The 18,386-nt window shown below is 40.8% G+C and overlaps 1 protein-coding gene across 1 annotated transcript in view; it reads left to right on the top strand.

Annotated features, from left to right (window-relative positions):
- Positions 1–18,386, top strand: part of LOC140210901 (dynein axonemal heavy chain 8-like) — a 1,093,299-nt gene that overhangs the window by 713,967 nt on the left and 360,946 nt on the right. The window contains exons 52-54 of the mRNA XM_072280167.1: positions 3,677–3,918; positions 9,141–9,281; positions 10,352–10,589. Of these exons, the coding sequence (XP_072136268.1) occupies positions 3,677–3,918; positions 9,141–9,281; positions 10,352–10,589 (621 nt within the window). The remainder of the gene's footprint in view (positions 1–3,676; positions 3,919–9,140; positions 9,282–10,351; positions 10,590–18,386) is intronic.

The following is an 18,386-nucleotide window of genomic DNA, read 5'->3' as shown; positions in this document are numbered from 1 at the left end:
TAGGGTGAATACACATGGTCTTTTCCTCAGGATTGGGGAATCGAAAATGAGAGTGAGGAGAGAAATAATATGAACCTGCGGGGCCACTTTTTCACCCAGAGGGTATTCAGAATATGGAATAAGCTGAAAGTGGTGGAGGTACACACTTAAGACATTTTGACAGGTACATGGAAAGGTTTAGAGGGATATGGGCCAAAGTCAGGAAATGGGATTATCTTAAATGGGAATTCTGTTTCCATGCTATTTAGAGGTAGATAGGTACCTTACTGATCTCAAAGGAAATTACAGTGTCATAGTATTACAGGTGCACAGACATAAATATTAGAAGTAGAAAGAATAAAAATAAGTTACCACAAGCAGTCTAACAGGAGGGGGGTCATCACTTCCCTGGCTATAGGTTGATTCATTATAGAGCCTAACGGCTGGGGATAAAATGACCTTATATAGCACTCTTTGGAGCAGCACAGTTGTCTTCTCCTAAAAGTGCTCCTCTGTTCAGTCAAGGTGGCATGCAGAGGGTGAGAAATATTGTCCAGGATTTTCCATGGGGTCCTTTGTTCTACCAGAGCCTCCAGTGTGTCCAGTTTCACTCCTAAAACAGAGCCAGTCTTTCAAATTAGTTTATTGATCCTGTCTCATCACCTGTGTTGATGCCATTGCCCCAACACCACTTCACAGAAGATTGTACTGGCGACAACAGACTGGTAGAACATGAAGGGGAGGCCTGCATACTTCAAAGGACCTCAGTCTCCTCAGCAAGTAGAGGCAACTCCAGCCTTTCTTGTACACAACCTGTGTTGGTGCTCCACTCAAGTCTGTCATCCAGGTGCACACTAGGTACTTGAAAGTCCTCACCATCAATGCAATTTGACTAAAGCTGGCCTACAGTTTTTTTGTCATAGTGTAATTTGCCATTAAGTCCTCCTTCACCTTGTGGCTTGAAAATTTCTTGCACACTAATTCCCTCACAAGGAAATTAATTGCAACAAATGGATATTTGACCTTGAAGGATAGATTCTAAAGCCTACCTCTTTAAAGGGAAGTCACTCTCATCTCACCTTGGAATTTAACTCCTTGATCCACCTCTGCACAAATCAATAGCATTTGGAGCTGATTGATTCTGGTAAAACCAAATCACACTAAGTTAAGCAAGTTTTTGAGGAATATGTGCATTGATAGTACAGTATTTGTCATAAAACCTGTCTGATGACTGGATGCAACTGTCTGGATCTGTCTGGCTTTTTGTACATATCTTGCATTTGAATAATTTTCCACATGCAAGGTGTATCCAGTATTGTAGCTCTACTCAAACAATGCTTTAAGAAATGGGTAATTCTAGAGCACTTCTCTACATTGATGCTTGCAGCTTTGAATGTTTCCCATGTATAGTCATATCTTGACAATACAGAGTGGATTGAATAGGATCTGGAGTAAGCCAAAATGGATTGCAGGCTTATTAAGTCACATGTTGGAAACAGACCCTTCTGTCAAACTTGTCTATACTGACCAAGATCCTTACTGAGCTGTTCCCATTTGTCAACATTTGGTTATATCCTTCTAAGTCTTTCCTATACAAATATCTACTTAATGTTGTAATTATACATGCCTCTGCCCTTGATGGCTTATTTCATATGCCCACCACACTGTGTAGAAAAACTTGCCCCTCAGGCCACATTAAGTCTTAACCCCCCCCCCACCTTAAACCTATGCCACTAATTCTATCTTGGGAAAAAGACTGACCTCCTTAACTGTGTCCCTCATAACTTTATATACCTCTGTAAGGTCAGCCTTTAGCCTCCTTTGCTCCAAGAAAAACAGTTCAACTCTATCTAGCCTCCCTTATAACACAAGCCCTCCAATCCTAGTAATGCTGTCATGAATCTTTTCTACATCTCTAGATTAGACATCCTTCCTGTAGTAAATCAACCAGAACTGCACAATATTCCAGGTGTAGTCTAACATCTTGTACAGCTGTAACATGACATCTCAACTTTATTTAAAAAAAAATAAAACACCACTCAGTTCCCTGTCTATTGAAGGCAAGCATTCAAAATAGTGCCTTCTTGATCTGGTCTGTGCCTGTTGCTACTGTCAGAGAACTATGTGCTTATACCCATAGGTCTTTCCTCAGGTACATGGTGTACACTGAACACTGACCCTATCATTTACTGCTCTGGTTTAACTTGCTAAAATGCATCACTTTGCACATTTCTAAATTAAATTCCATCTTTCAATCCCTTGTCCACATTCATGATCATTTGGATCTCAGTGTAGCTTTAGACAACTTCTTCACTGTCCACCACATTACCAAATTTAAGGTCATCAGCAAATTTACTACTACCTCAGAATCAGAATTAGGTTTAATATCACAAGTAGGTATTGTGAAATGTATTGTTTTGTGGCAGCAGTACATTGTAATACTTAATTTAAAAAACTAACTACAATAAGAAACAAAAAGAAATATACATGTAAAGTAAATAAGTAATTCAAAAGAGCAAAAAATGGAGGAAACAGTGAGGTAATGTACATAGGATCATTGTCCATTCAGAGTTCTAATGACAGAGGGGAAGAAACTGTTCCTGAAACATTGAGCATGTGTCTTCAGACTCCTGTACCTCCTCCTTGATGGTAGCAATGAGAAGAGTTCATGTCCTTGGTGATGGGAGTCCTTAATGATAGATGCTGCTGTGCTGCCATTTTGAGGCATTGCCTTTTAAATGCTTGGAAGTCTAGTGCTCATGATGGAGCTGGCTGAGTTTACAATTTTCTGCAGCTTTTTCTGATCCTGTGCAGTGGAGCTTCCATACCAGATAGTGATGCAACCAGTTAAGATGCTCTTCACGGTACATCTTTAGAAATCTGCAAATCTTTGGTGACAAACCAAGTCTCCTCAGACTTCTAATAAAGTAAAACCGCTGTTTGCCTTCTTAGTAATTGCATCAATATGTTGGGCCCAGGACAGATCTTCAGAGATGTTGACACCCGGGAACTTGAAACAGCTCACCCTTTCTACTGCTGATCTTTTAATGAGCACTGATGCATGTTCCCTCAAATTCCCCTTCCTGAAATCCACAATCAATTCCTTGGTCTTACTGACGTTGAGTGGAAGCTTATTATACCACTCAACCAGCTGATCTCACTCCTGTACATTTCCTCAGTACCAACTGGAATTCTGCCAACAGTAGTCATATCTACCTACATTCTTCAATAATATGTAACCCACAGCAGTAGACCCAGCACTGATTCCTATGGCACACCATCGGTCACAGGCTCCTATCTGGCAAACAACCTTCCAGTACCTCCTACTGATTATTTTCACCAAGCCAAATTTATAATCTGTTGGCTAACCCACCATGGATTCCATGTGTCCACATCTGTAACAGGCTTCTGGACATTCTGACCAGCAGACCTCAGTTGGTTAAAATTGGTTGAAACATTTCATCCACCTTAACACTATTGCTCCCCAGTGCTGTTTGCTCAGACCGCTGCTTTGCTCTCTGTATACCCCTTACTGTGGCTAAATACAGCAACAGCTTGATCTTCATTCACAAATGACATCATTGTTCTAGGAATAAATCAACAACTCCATACCTTATGTTTACATAGTAAATTAATCAAATCAATAGACATTGAAATCAAATGTCTTTTAAATGGCTTTTATAAATTTGCTTTCTAGGTGAGAATATCTGGATCATTCTGGATGGCCCAGTGGATGCTATTTGGATTGAAAATTTAAATTCTGTACTTGATGACAATAAGACCTTAACATTGGCTAATGGTGACCGTATTCCAATGGCTCCTTCTTGCAAATTATTGTTTGAAGTACACAACATTGAGAATGCATCTCCAGCCACAGTGTCCAGGATGGGGATGGTCTATACAAGTTCTTCTACTCTCAGCTGGAAGCCAATTTTGAAGGTAACTGTCTCAGCTTGTATGGAAGAGTATTTCTGATATTCTATATTTATGATACTTAGTGAATATAATTGAGATGAAGTCTTGGAAGGAAATTGAAATAATTGTTTCCAACATGGATTTCCTGAGATTTGGGAAACTCAACACTCAAATGAGTGTAATGTTGAGCATCATTTCATGAAACCAGTTAAAGGTCAGCTGGAAAGGGTTAACACAGTTCTGACTTAGTATAATAGAGGAGAATGACCCTAGTTCAAAAAATGTAGACTTTGCTTGGATGGAGAAAAGAAACATTAAATCTCACAAGGGAGGAGGCTGCTAGGAACAGACCCAAATGCAAGACACAGACACTGAAGTACAAGGAACAGGACTTGACTAGAGTAGGGATGTGACAGGATTCAGGCAAGGAGCAGGGACAAGAATGCAGAGTTGGGCTAGGGAAAGCAGGACCAGGACTAGGAACCATGGACTAGGAGACAAGGTTTGGACTCCAAGCCAGAGACTGAACAAGGACCCAGGACCTGGGTCTTGCCTCAGGCTTGGACCCCAGAACCAGGCAAGGACAGGATATGGCTTGAGGCTTGGGGTCTGGGGTCTTGGGGCTCGGCCGCAGCATCCTCGGGCCCTTGGGGCTCAGAGACAGACTGGGAACCAAACATCAACATAGATCCGGGACTTATCCTACGACAAGCTAGGACTCATCTTTAACACAACACTAACATGAGACAGGACAGAACATAGATATAGAGCTAGGACTTATCCTAAGACAAGCTGGGATTCAACTTCTCCACACCAGGGTGGGATAGGTCCATCTGTTGGGTAATGGCAGGACAGCCAGACTTACCCAAGAGGCAAAGACAAGACATGTCCCCCCCACAGGGCAACAGCAAGATAGCCTGACTTACCCCACAAAGCAAGGACAAGAAGAGACAAACACCAACAGCCAGTTCCATCTCTGCTCTAGGGTAGCTCCAAGTCTTAGTTCATCCAGCAACCTCAACTAGCTACAGAAACAACCAGATCCCTACCTAGCTTGGAGTGGCTGACAGCTACTCAGCTGGCCCAGGAAACAGCCAAATCCATACCACAAAGACCACTCCAACAAGTGGCAACAAGGCTCCATGAAGCAGTGGTCCTCCAACCAGGCCTAGAGATCACAAAGGATTTTACTAGCCTTCCATGAGCAAGTTGCTCTAAGGGGGACTGACAAGACAAACCAGCAACCCATACTTACTCCCAAGGCTACTTATATTGCAAGCCCAAAGATGGGAATCAGGTGCCTATGATTAACTTAAACAAGGGACAGCTGGAAGACCCAGAGTCCTGAGTCCATGGAGCAGACTGTGAACCAGAATGCAGACTTCACAGACTGGACCATGACATTAAAGTATTTTGTTGGAGTGGCCTACAAGTCCCCTAACTTTCTCTCTGCATCTGGAGCATCAGGTTTCAGAGCTTGAGTGCTAAATGGAGGTACTACAGTATACTCTATCTACTGGGATTTCCTCCCACATCCTAAAGATGCATGAGCTGGTGGATTATATGGCCATTGTAAATTGTTCTGTGTGTGTGTGTGTAGACTGGGTATTTGAAGGAAGTTGATAGGAGAATAAAAATGGGATTTATGTAGGATTTAATGAAAATAGACAGTTAATGGGCAATATGAACTCAGTGGGTCAAATGAACTGTTTCACATGGTGTATCTTTCCATGACTCAATTACAACAATCGGTCAGAGAAGGAATTGGTGAGTAGACAAGTAGTCAGAGAAACCACAAGCTCCAGAACTTTCTTTGTGGTTTATTAAGGTTGGGATGAATGTGCGTTTGGCAAGCCTGATAAGAACCAAGGTCACAACATGGTGGGTGGTTTAGCTGAACAAAAGTGGAAGAGCAAGAGTCATAAGACAATAATAGTAGGGGACTTGAAAGTGATCATATTTCTGCAGTTTATGACATGAATACACAAAGATATAAAGCATTTTACAAGGGGGAAAGTAATCAAGCAGAAATGATGGTTCACATTATACAAAGAGGGATGAGGTATCACAGTATGAACTTAGGGATCAGGATATATTTAAAATTGTCAATTTGGATGACTTCATGTGACATGTGCAGTCAAGAATGGGAATTGGAAAGGTGAGCCAATTTAATACTGTATGTGGCTAAAAAGATGTTCTAGGAGGTAGCTAGATGGATTGCACCCAAACAGGAATGTGTTCAATATCCTTCCTGGGAGTTTTGCTAGTGCTGTTGTAAACTAATTTGGTAGGAGAATGGGACATGATATATTCATAGTTGAAGGGGAATGTGCATGTGGTAGGAAGGAAAGCTAAAACGGAACATAGAACAGTACAGTATAGTGCAGGCCCTATGGCCCACAATATTGTGCTGACTTTTTAACCTACTCTATGATTAATCTAACCTTTCCCTCCTGCATAGCCTTTCATTTTTCTTTCATTTATGTGCCTATCTAATAGTCTCTTAAATATCCCTAATGTATCTGCCTCTGCGACCACTTCTGGCAGCATATTCCATGCATCTACCACTCTGTGTGGCAGGGGAGGAGGGGGAAACAACTGCTTCTGATGCCCCTACTTTGTTTTCTTCCAATCACCTTAAAATTATGCCCTCTTGTATTAGCTATATCTGCCCTGGTAGAAAGTCACTCTGTTATCCACTCTACCTATGCTTCTTATCATCTTGTACACCTCATCAAGTCACTTTTTATCCTCCTTCGCTCCAGAGAGAAAAGCGTTGCTCTCTCACCCTATCCCCATAAGACTTGCTGTGTGTTCCAGACCGCATCCTGGTAAACCTCTGCACCCTCTCTAAAGCTTCCACACTCTTCCTATAATTAGGTGACAAGAACTGAAAAAGTGTTAACCCACCCTTCTACTTTTTCATCCAAGTCATTTATGAAAATTACAAAGTGCCGTGTCCCAAAACAGATCCCTGCAGAACAGCACTAGCTGCCAGCCTCCAGGCAGAATATGCTCCATCTACTACCATCCTCTGCTTTCTGTGGGCAAGCCATTTCCAAATCCACGCAGTCAATTTTCTCTGAATCCCATGCCTCCTGACTTTATGAATGAGCCTATCATGGGAAACCTTGTCAAATGCCTTACTAAAATCCATATACATCATATCCACTGTTCTACCTTCACCAATTTGTTTTGTTATTCCCTCAAATAATTCAATCAGGCTCTTGAGGCATGACCTGCTCCTCATAACGCCATGCTGACTATCCTTAATCAGATTATGCTTCTTTAAATACTCATAAATCCTGTCTCTAAGAATCCTTTACAATAGTTTGCCCACCACTGATGAAGAACTCACTGGTCTATAATCCCAGGGGATACATATATTTACCACCCTTCAATCGTCTAGTATTATTCCTGTCATCAATGACGATACAATGATCGTCACTATAGGCACAACAAACTCTAACCTTACTTCTGAGGTATATCCCATTTGGTCAAGGGAATTATCTATTCTAATATTTTTTTAAAATTCCAGCACATTCTCTGTCTTAACATTGACATGTTCCATCATATCAGCCTGGTTTATGCTGTCCTCGCATTTGTAAAGGTCCCTTTCATTGGTAAATCCTGAAACAAAGCAAAATATTCATTAAGGGCTTCCCTTTCCTCCTCCAATTCCAAACGCATGTTTCATATTTTATTCCTCACTCTAGTTATCCTCCCATTCTTCGTGTATGCATAGAACTTGGGGTCTTCCTTAATCCTACTTGCCAAGGCTTTCTCATGTCCCCTTCTAGCTCAGCCAAGTCCATTCTTAAGCTCCATCCCGTCTACCTTGTAATTATCTAGAGCCCTGTCTGCTCTTTGTTTCCTAAACTTTAACTTTGTTTTCCTTCTTGACTAGACTTCCTTATCAACCATAGTTCCTTCACCCTACCATCCTTTCCCAGCCTCAATAGTACAGACCTATCTAGACTCCCATGCAAGTGTTTTCGTCAATAGCCCAGAATACAAAGCAGACATAGGCACATGAAGGTACGTGTTGAGGGATGGAATGAAAGAAGTTTAAGTTATATCTATTATAATATATCGAGTCATACAGATAGGGCAAATGAACTGCAAGCACACTCTAATGCTGGTGGGAGTCAGCAGGTCAGCCAGCATCTATGAGGGAAATGGACAATCAATGTTTTGGGCCAAGACCTTTCATCAGGACTCAAAAACCAAGAGTGTTGATTGACTCTTGATATTGTTGTTCTGATGGAGACGTGGTTGAAAGGAGGGAGGAATAGCAACTCGTCCTTTCGAGGCTATAGAATACTCAAGCATGACAGAGTGGGATGTGAAAGAGAAGATAGAATTGCATGGGAAGTGGAGTACTAGAAGCACTGTGCAAGATCAACACAGTAGATCCCACTTAGCGCATACAAGCTGCCTAATGCTGTGAAAAAAAACAAGAATGAATTACTTTCCAACACTGTTGAAAAGAAATCTGATTGCCTTGTATTGCTTTTTCAGCACTTCACAGATGAAAATGAGTTTTATAGAGAACAAAGTACAATTGCAATTATTTCTACATTTATCGTGGTACAAAACTTCAACCCAGCATTTGTGTCATGATGCAGCTTGAGCATCTGACATTCTTTTAGCATTGAACTCACATGCAATTGCACTAATCTTGATGCAATGTCATTTTGACCACTGTGGCATAAATTAGATGACTGATCTAAGGAACTTCTGTTGTTTGGCAGTCAAAACAAATTTCCAATATCTCTGGTTTTCATTTTGGATTTTTGGTACCTGCAACTTTTTTTTTGAACAATATTATTCTTTGGCTCAACAATCTGTTGGGAGGAACTCCATGGGTCAAGCAGCATCAATGGGAGGCCTTCACTCCCACTTCTGCAATCCTTTGTATTTCTTTTATTCCCAGGCTGGTGATCGCTGTGCATTTTTGTGTTATAGACCTATAGAATTTGTTCACTAATGAAACATTGTCCACTAACAGGGATGCCCTGTACATTATCTGAACCGACGAGGCCAGGTTGTACTGAGGTTATGATTTGTACATAATCTTCTCTGTCATCTTGGTACAATTTATAATTTGTAAGTTATAATTTGATTCTCAAAAAAGGATTAATAGTTAAAAGTTAGTAGATAATAGGTAGGATTTAAAAAATCAGAAGTAGAGAATCATCAGGATTCTATCATTATTTTTAAAGTTTCTATGCTTTGACTTAAAGGCCTGGTTAAATAAACGTCTTCCTCGGGAGGCTGAAATTCTACAAGCCCTGTATAATAAAGCATTTGAAGAAACTTATTTGTATATGAAATTAAATCTGAACCCAGTAATGGAGCTATTGGAGTGTAACTACATTATGCAGGTTAGAAGCTTTTTTATTCTAATGTTTGATTTGAATAAGTATAAGCATAAAGCATTTTCAATACTATATGTTTATTGTGCATTACTGTCAACACTGATCCACTAAAATAAAAACAGAAAATAATGCTAGCAGTCCAAGATTCTTTTCACAGATTTTGCCTGACCTGTTGAGAGTTGCAGCATTTCTGCTTTACAGGTTGTTGAATATTGATCACTAAAAGCAGGTTTAAGGTAAGGAATAATTCTAGAAGTTCTCAAGTCGATTCTGGAAAACAACTGTAAAGATGTATGGCTTCAAATCAAATATAGTATGCAGAATATACTGTGGATCAGAAAATGCAATGCCCAAATACAAACAATTGTTTTGTAGGTAAATCACTGACGAAATTAAACAATTAATGAACATGCCAAACGTGATGGGAGAATAAACGAGAGGGACCAAAATGACCTGAGAATAAACAAAAGAGACCAAAATAACCTGATCAAAATTATCCTGTCTTAGAGATGATTCTTTAGGACAATGTTGGTAACAGGGTAGTCTGCAGAAAATTCTGATGCAGACCTTGTGTAGACCCCTGAAACACTGTGATAAATAGGATAAAGGATTAACATATTCATCTCAGTTTCCAGGAGCTGCGGTGGACTATAAGCAGTACCAAAACTTTATTCATAATGTATAGCTTTATGAATTAAAATATTTTCTTATCACTATCAATCCACCGCTAAATGCTGATTCAAAACTAAGAATGTGATGCTAAAGTATAACCTATACATGCTAAGCAGCCAACAAGCATTATGTAGTCTGAGCTTAATAACGGATTGGTTCAAAGCCACTGAGACCTGGGCAAGCTTCTCTCAATAAGTTCCTACGAGGAAATCATATGAGATAAATTTGAAGGTCATTTAAATGTCGTCAACCAGTAAGAGTCACTGAGTTCTTGATCTATATATTGACGTGTGATTGTGATGCTTTATTTGGATATTAAAATACATTTAATATACATCTTATTGTGAAAAAATCCTAGTACCAGAGAAACATTGAACCACAAGCGGTGATTTTATCTCCTTTAGTCACTTATACTTCTGGATGGTTTGATGCCTTCAACGGAAGATGGAGGACTTACTAATGAATTACAACTTAATCGGCTGTTTGTATTTGTACTAATGTGGAGTATCGGTGCCTTGTTGGAGCTAGATGGCAGAGCTAAACTCGAACAATTCCTCCAAAAGTACAGGAATACACTTGACCTACCAGTGATCTCTGCAGATGACAATCAGACCATGTTTGAGTTTCTTGTTAATAAGACAGGTAAGAACAGCATAACATAGAGTCAACTTCAGCCACAGAACCTGCCTCTATACAACCAACTACTAACATTAACAGAAATGGGCTAAGTGGCAATTCCTTAACCACCCACCTCACTGATGTTGCTCGACCTGCTGAGTTCCTCCAGCAGATTGCTTCTTATTCCAGATCTGCAGTATCTTGTGTTTCAAACATCCTGGCAACTCCAGTCTGCACTAATTTCATCACAATTAGATCCTTCCTAGTGAACAGAACTGTACACAGTAAAGCTTGGAATTTGCACCTGGTCTCTCAGAAGATGATGTACAAAGAAGAGAATGAATGAAAAGGGTTGGAAGTGGGTGGTAATGAAAAGAAAATGCTAGAACTATAAGATACATTTTTGAGAAGAAAAACGCTGTCAATGCTGAAAAAATTAGCAAGTCAAGTGGTATCTGTAGAGCTAGGAGCAGAGTTACCCTTTCAGTATGATGACATTTCATCAAAGTTGTTAAGTTCTAAGGCAAACAAGAGAAAATCTGCAGATGCTGGAAATCCAAGCAACACACACAAAATGTTGGAGGAATTCAGCAGACCAAGCAGCATCTATGGAAAAACGCACAGTCGATGTTTCGGGGTGAAACCCTTTGGCAGGACTGGAGAAAAAAAGCTGGGGATTAGATTTGAGAGGTGGGGGGAGGGGAAAGAGAAACACCAGGTGATAGGTGGAACTTGGAGGGGGGCGGATGAAACAAAGAGCTAGGCAGTTGATTGGTGACAGAAGGCCACGGAAGAAAAAAAGGGGGAGGAGCACCAGAGGGAAGCGATGGGTGGGCAAGGAGATATCATGAGAGAGGGAAAAGGGCATAGGACATGTTGAGGGGCAGAGGGAGGCATTACTGGAAGTTTGAAAAGTCGATGTTCATGCCATCAGGTTGGAGGCTACCCAAGCGGAATAAAAGGCGCTGTTCCTCCAGCCTAAGTGTGGCCATGTCATGACAGTGGAGGAGGCCATGGATGGACATATAGGAATGGGAATGGGAAGTTGAATTAAAATGGGTGGCCACTGGGAGATCCTGCTTGTTCTGGTGATCTTATACAATCTTGGAATCTGGTTATTTGAAATTGAATTCCGTATTGAGTCCTGAGTTATGCGCCAGGTCAGAAAATTCTGTTCTTCAAGTCTACACTGGGCTTCATTTGAAAAGTATAAGAACATGGAGGAAGAGGGAGTGTGTTGCAGAATTAAGCTGACATGCACTGGAATTGCCTAGTTATCTTTTTTTTCACTCTGTATGGAGGTGTGTTGGAGAAGACTACATAGTGAGCACCAAATCGAGTATCTAAATTGGAAGAGGTATCTGTGAATCTCTAGTTCAACTGGAAGTACTATCTGAGAATGAAAGAGGTAAAAAGATAAAGACAGGTCAAAGTCACCATTGTTTCCTTAAGGGGAATCTTGCCTGACAAATCAGTTGGAATTCTTTGAGGAAATGACAGGCAGGATAGACAAAGGAGAGTCAGTAGATGAGGATTTATGGTATTACAGGAAAGGTACTAACATCATAGCATGGATAGAAGATTAGCTGACTGGCAGGAGGCATAGAGTGGGAATAAAAGGGACCTTTTCTGGTTGGCTGTTGGTAACTAGTGGTGTTCTGCAGAGGTCAGTGTTGGACTGCTTCATGTTATATGTCAATGATTTGGATAATGGAATTGATAGCTTGGTGGCCAAGTTTGCAGCTGATAGAAAGATGAGTTTGGGGAATGGTTGGGAGTCTGGAGTTGTTGAGGAAGCATGGAGTCTGCAGAGGACTTAGACAGATTAGGAGAATGGGCAAAAAAATTGCAGATGGAATACAGTGCAGGGAAGTGTATCGTTATGCACTTTGGTAGAAGGAATAATGGTGCAGTCTATTTCCTAAAAGGGGAGCAATTTCAGAAGTCAGAGGTGCAAAGGCTCTTGGGAATCCACATGTAAAATTCCCTAAAAGTTAACTTGCAGGTTGAGTTGGTGGTTAGGAAGGCAAATGCAATGTTAGTGTTCATGTTAAGAGGACTAGAATATAAAATCAAGCATATAACACTGAGGCTTTTTAAGACATTGATCAGAATGCACTTGGAGTATAATGAGCAGATTTGAGCCCCTTATCTAAGAAAGGATATTGGAGAGGATCGGGATGAAGTTTACAAGAATGATCTCTGGAATGAAAGGGTTAATATATCAGGCGTATTTGATGGCTCTGGGCCTGTACTTGCTGGAATTTAGAAGAATGAGGGGGATCTCACTGAAACCTATTGAGTATTAGAAGGCCTAGATAGAGTGAACATGGAAAGTATGTTTCCTCGAGTCAGGGAGTCTAGAACTAAAAGGATGTCTCTTTATAACAGAGATGAAAAGGAATTTCTTTAGGCAGGGGTGGTGAATCTTAGAGGTCTAGTCATTGAATGTATTTAAAGCGGAAGTTGATAGGTTCTTGATTAGTAAGAGTGTCAAAGGTTACAGGGAGAAGGGAGGAGAATGGAGTTGAAAGGAATAATAAATCACCCATGATGGAATGGCAGCGAAGACTCTGAGCAAATAACTTATGTCTTTTGTCTTTTATGTCTTTTGGTCTTATGGTTTTATAAATGTTTGTATCTCCTGCACTATATCTCTATGTGCCTTGAAAACGAGAGTAGTGAGTAGTATTATAAGATTAACAGAGATCCTTATGGAGGGAATAGTTGCCCCAAAATGCTGAAGGTGGATGGAAGATATGATGACCATATCATGTTCAAAGTGGTTAAAGGATGATATGTTGAATGGGATCAGTGATGAAATTGAAGGAGAAGTCAAGGAGATCACTAACCCTGTCTGGGTGGAAGGAGAGGAGAGTTAATAGAACAACACACACAAAATGCTAGAGGAACCAAGAATGTTCCCCAGTTTTACAAGATGGTGCCAATGAACCACGGTGTCGATCTGTGGGCTACATACAAAGAATTTATTTTGAACTTTTATCTCTTCCTCCGCTACATTGGTAACTACACTGGTGCTGTTTCATGCACCCATGTCAAACTCATCAATTTCATCAACTTTGCCTCCAACTTCCACCCTATCCTTTAAATTCACTTGGTCTATTTCTGATACCTCTCTCCCCTTTCTCAATCTCTCTGTCTCTTCTCTGGAAACAAACTGTCGATTGACGTTTTTTATAAACCTACTGATTCCCACGGTTATCTTGACTATACCTCTTCAAAGTTCCAAGTAAAACTCATTATCAGAATATGTACATGTCACCACATACAATGGTGGGATTCTTTTCCTGCTGGCATACTTAGCAAATCAATAGAACAGTAACTATAAACTGTAAACAAACTGTACAAATGCAGATATAAATAAATAGCAATAAATAACAAGCATGAAATAACAATATAACAGAGTTCTTAAATGTGTGTAGCTGTCACCTTTTGTTCAAGAGCCAGGTGGTTGAGGGCTAATAACTGTTCTTGAACCTGGTAGTGTGAGTCCTGAGACACCTGCTACTTTCTACCTGATGGCAGCAGCGAGAAAAGAGCATGGTCTGGGTGGTGAGGATCTTTGATAATGGATGCTGCTTTTCTACGGCAATGTTTCATGTAGATGTGCTCAATGGTTGGGAGGGTTTTACCAGTGATATACGTGGCCGAATCCAAAACCTTCTGTAGGATTTTCTGCTCAAAGGCATTGGTGTTCCCATACCAGACCGTAATGCAGCCAGTTAGCACACTTTCCACCACACAGCTATAGAAGTTGGCCAAGGTTTTCAATGATATGCTGAACCTCCACAGACTTCTGAGGAAGTAGAGGTGCTGTAATGCTTTCTTCACTGTCATATTTATATGATGGGTCCAGAACAGGTCCTCTGAGACAGAAACAACCAGCCTCCTGTAAAAATGTTATTCCCTTTTCTCAGTTCGTTCATCTCCACCCCATCTGTTCCCAGGATGCAGCTTTCCTTCCCAGGACATCAGGGAAAAAAACGGGGTTTCCCTTCCTCCACCATTGATGCTGCCCTCAACTGCATTTCCTCCCTTTCCCAAACATCTACACTCACCCCATCTTCCTGCTTCCTTAACAGTGATCAGGTTCCTCTTGTCCTTACCTAACACCCCATGAGCCTCCGCAACCAACACATCATTCTCCACAATTTACGACATCTCCAAAGGAATCCTACCACCAAACATATCTTTACCTTCCCCCTCCTCACCACTTCCTGCAAGGATCGCTCTCTCTGTGATACCCTTGTCCTTTCGTCCCTCCTAAACAATCTCCTTCCTGGCACTTATCCCTGCAAGTGGCCAAAGTGCTACAGCTGCCTATTCCCCTCCTCCCTCACCTCCATTCAGGGCCCCATACTGCCCTTCCAGGTGAGGCAACACTTCATCTGTGAATCTACTGGGGTTGTCTTTTGCATCCAGTACCTCGATGTGGCCTCCTCTATATTGCTGAGACCTGTCGTAAATTGGGGCACCACTTTGTCGAGCACCTTTGCTCCATCAGCCCAATATGGAACTTGCAGGTGGCTAAACATTTTAATTTGATACCCATTCCCATTCCAGCATGTCAGTCCATGGCTTCCTCTTGTGCCATGATGAGGCCACCCTCAGGGTGGAAGGCAACATCTTATATTCCCTCTGGGTAGCCTCCAGCCTGATGGAATGAATATCGATTTCTCCCTCCAGTTTAAAAAAAATCCCTCCTCCTCCACTCTTCTTCTATTCCCCACTTTGGCCCCTTACTTCTTCTCAACTGCCAATCACCTCTCCCTGGATCCCCTCCTCTTTCCCTTTCTCCTATGGTCCACTCTCCTCTCCTATCAGATTATTTCCTCTCCAGCCCTTTACTTTTCCTACCCCCCTGGCTTCACCTATCACTTTCTATCTATCCTTCCCCCCCCCGACCTTTTGATTCTGTCCTCTTTACTCTTCCTTTCCAGTCCTGAGGAAGGGTCTTGGCCCAAAACAGTGACTGTTTATTCATTTCAATAGATGCTGTCTAACTTGCTGAGTTCCTCCAGCATTTTGTGTGTGTTGTTTTAGTTCAGACTGTAGATATGTTGGGAAATGTACATCCAGCATTTCAGGCTGAGTCTGGGAAATGCAATAGATGCAATTGGGTACACTCATAACTCTGCAAGGTGTCACAAACCTCACAAAGAAACCAATGTAGCTTGGCCATATGCAGATTTCCTGCAGTTTGTGCAATATTGCGAACTGCAGAGTACTTAAAGCAGTTTGTTTTTTTTTTTTTGTTTTACATTCCTGCTATTTCTCTGTTACTTCTCTCCATGATGCACATCCCGCTAATCTTATTTGCTCATCCTTCATAATGCCAATCTTCAACGTGGGGTTGTGGTATATTCATCATAACTACCACTCAATATAAAGCACTTCAGAAATTAAGAGTTTTAAAATCTCTGGCTTGACTAACTGGCAGAACTTAAAGAGTGGAGGTAAAGGGGTCTTTTTGAAAATGACTGCTAGTCGTTGTTGGGACTCGCATCTTTTCACTTTATACATTAATGATCTGAATGAAGTAGCTGATGGCACAATGGCCAAGTTTGCACACAATACCAAGATAGGTGGAGGGACAGGGAGTCTGAAGAAAGAATTTGAAGGGTTGGGAGAACTGGCAAGAAGTGGCAGATGAAGTGCAGAGTACGAGTAATGCACAGTAGTAGGAAAAATAAAGATGTAGATTATTTTCTAAATGGGGTGAGAACTCGGAAATTGGAGGCGCAAAGAGACTTGGGAGTATTAGTTCAGGATTCCCGTAATGTTAACTTGCAGTCTCAGTTGGTAGTAAAGAAGGCAGATGCAATGTTATCATTGATTTCAAGAAGACTTGAAGCTAAAAGCTGAGGCTTTATAAGACATTGGTCAGACCATATTTGGTATATTTGAAATTTTGGGCCCCTTTCTGCTGGCCCTGGAGAGGATCCAGAGGAGATTCACAGAAGTGATCCCAGGAATAAAAGGCGTGACTTTTGAAGAGCATTTAATATCCCTGGGCCTATTCCTGATGGAGTTCAGAGATTGAAGGGGATCTCAATGAAATCTACCAGATACTGAAAGTTCTGGATGGAGTAGACAAAGAGAGGATGTTTCCATTAATAGGAAAGTCTGGGATTGAAGGACACAGCTTCATTATTTAAGAACATGAAACTGAGATGAAGAAGAATTTCTTCAGCCAGATGGTAAGGAAACTGTGGAAGTTGTTGCTGTGGAAGCTAAGTAATTCAGTGTATTTAACGTGGAGCTTGATAGGCTCTTTATTGCTAAGGGAGTTAAGGGTTATGGGAAGAAGTTGGGAGAATGAGGTTGAAAATGAAATCAATCATGATTGAATAGCAGAACTGTTAAATACCAAATCACCTAATTCTGCTTGATATCATATGGTCTCTCTTTTCTGTATGCTCTGCAATGTAGGTAGATATTTAATACATGTTTAACACTTCATTTTCTTTCCCTTTTATCATTGCTTCTATATGGGAACCAATTTATGTTTTCCTCTTCTTTTTCACACTACAATTGGATCTCCTTTTGTTTAATATTTCCTGCCAACTTGCTCTCATGTTCTACTTTCTCTTCCTCCAGTTTTAGGTCATTTTTTGTTGCTTCCTAATTCTTTCTCATCTTTAGGCCTACTACTTTTTATTGGCAACAATATAAAACTGTTCCTTGAATCAATACTATCCTTCACACTCCATGTTCTATATCTTCAGTTACAGTACGGATGGATCCAGTTTCCAATTCCCTGCCCCACCTTCACCTTAGACATCCGGTCCATACACTTCCAACACCAGTCAGAAAGGTCTCAAGCCCTCCCATCTTTCTGGAATAAAGACCCAATCAGTACCCCTGCACTGACACTCTCATCCTCATTACAAAACTGGTTCTTACCCACAAGAACTGTTCTTTCGATTCCTCTCATCTTAGAAAAATTAAGTGTAGACTAAGTGGAATAGTCCTTGTCTCAGATGTACTCTTTCACTTTTCTTCAGCACTTTCTCCACTACATTAAATATCCACCTTTAATCCTGCCGAAGCATTTAACAGCTCTTCCTTTGTGATGCTATGGTAATTCATTCTAGACTCCATCCTCAAATCTTACTGAATGCAAAGTTCATTTATCACATCTCCTTTATCCTCTGACTCCACATGTAGTTTGCCTCTTTCATCTCTAATGGGCCCTACTCTTTCTCTAGTTACACCCTTGCCCTAAGTATACATGTAAAATACGTAAGGATTTTCCTTGTGCCTACCAATATTATTTTGTGCCCTTTTTTTTTGTACTGTCTTTGCTTTCTATATTCCTTTCAGGACTTTACTTTTATTAAGCTTCCATATGCTATCTTAGTTCTTTATTCAGCCCTTAAGATCTAGGGCTCCCTAGACTTGTAGGAACGAATTTCATCATTGCAAGAGTACATTAGCCCTGAACCTGCAGTGTTTGTCTTTTGAAAGACTCCCATCAGCTGCATGTAAACTTAACTGCAGGTAGCTGCTCTCAGGCCAGTTTTGCAAGATCAGATATTGATTATTGAATTTGGCCTCTCTCAAGCTTAGGTTGTTAACTTACTGCCTATACTTGTTCTTCATAACAAACTTATAAAAATATAAAATTATGGTCATCATCTCCAAATTGTTTCTCACTAACACTTTTACCACACACCTGGCTGATTTCCCAGTAATTAAATCTGGTACTGTATTACTCCAGTGGTAAAGCTGTTCAAGTACTGACTTAAAAAGCTCTCCTGAATGGCTTTTAAAAATTCTCCTCATCTTTCCTGTCTC

The sequence above is a fragment of the Mobula birostris genome, chromosome 2, assembly GCF_030028105.1.
Source record: "Mobula birostris isolate sMobBir1 chromosome 2, sMobBir1.hap1, whole genome shotgun sequence".
In the NCBI taxonomy this organism is placed as follows: Eukaryota; Metazoa; Chordata; class Chondrichthyes; order Myliobatiformes; family Myliobatidae; genus Mobula; species Mobula birostris.
This window is presented reverse-complemented; position numbering and strand designations above follow the sequence as displayed.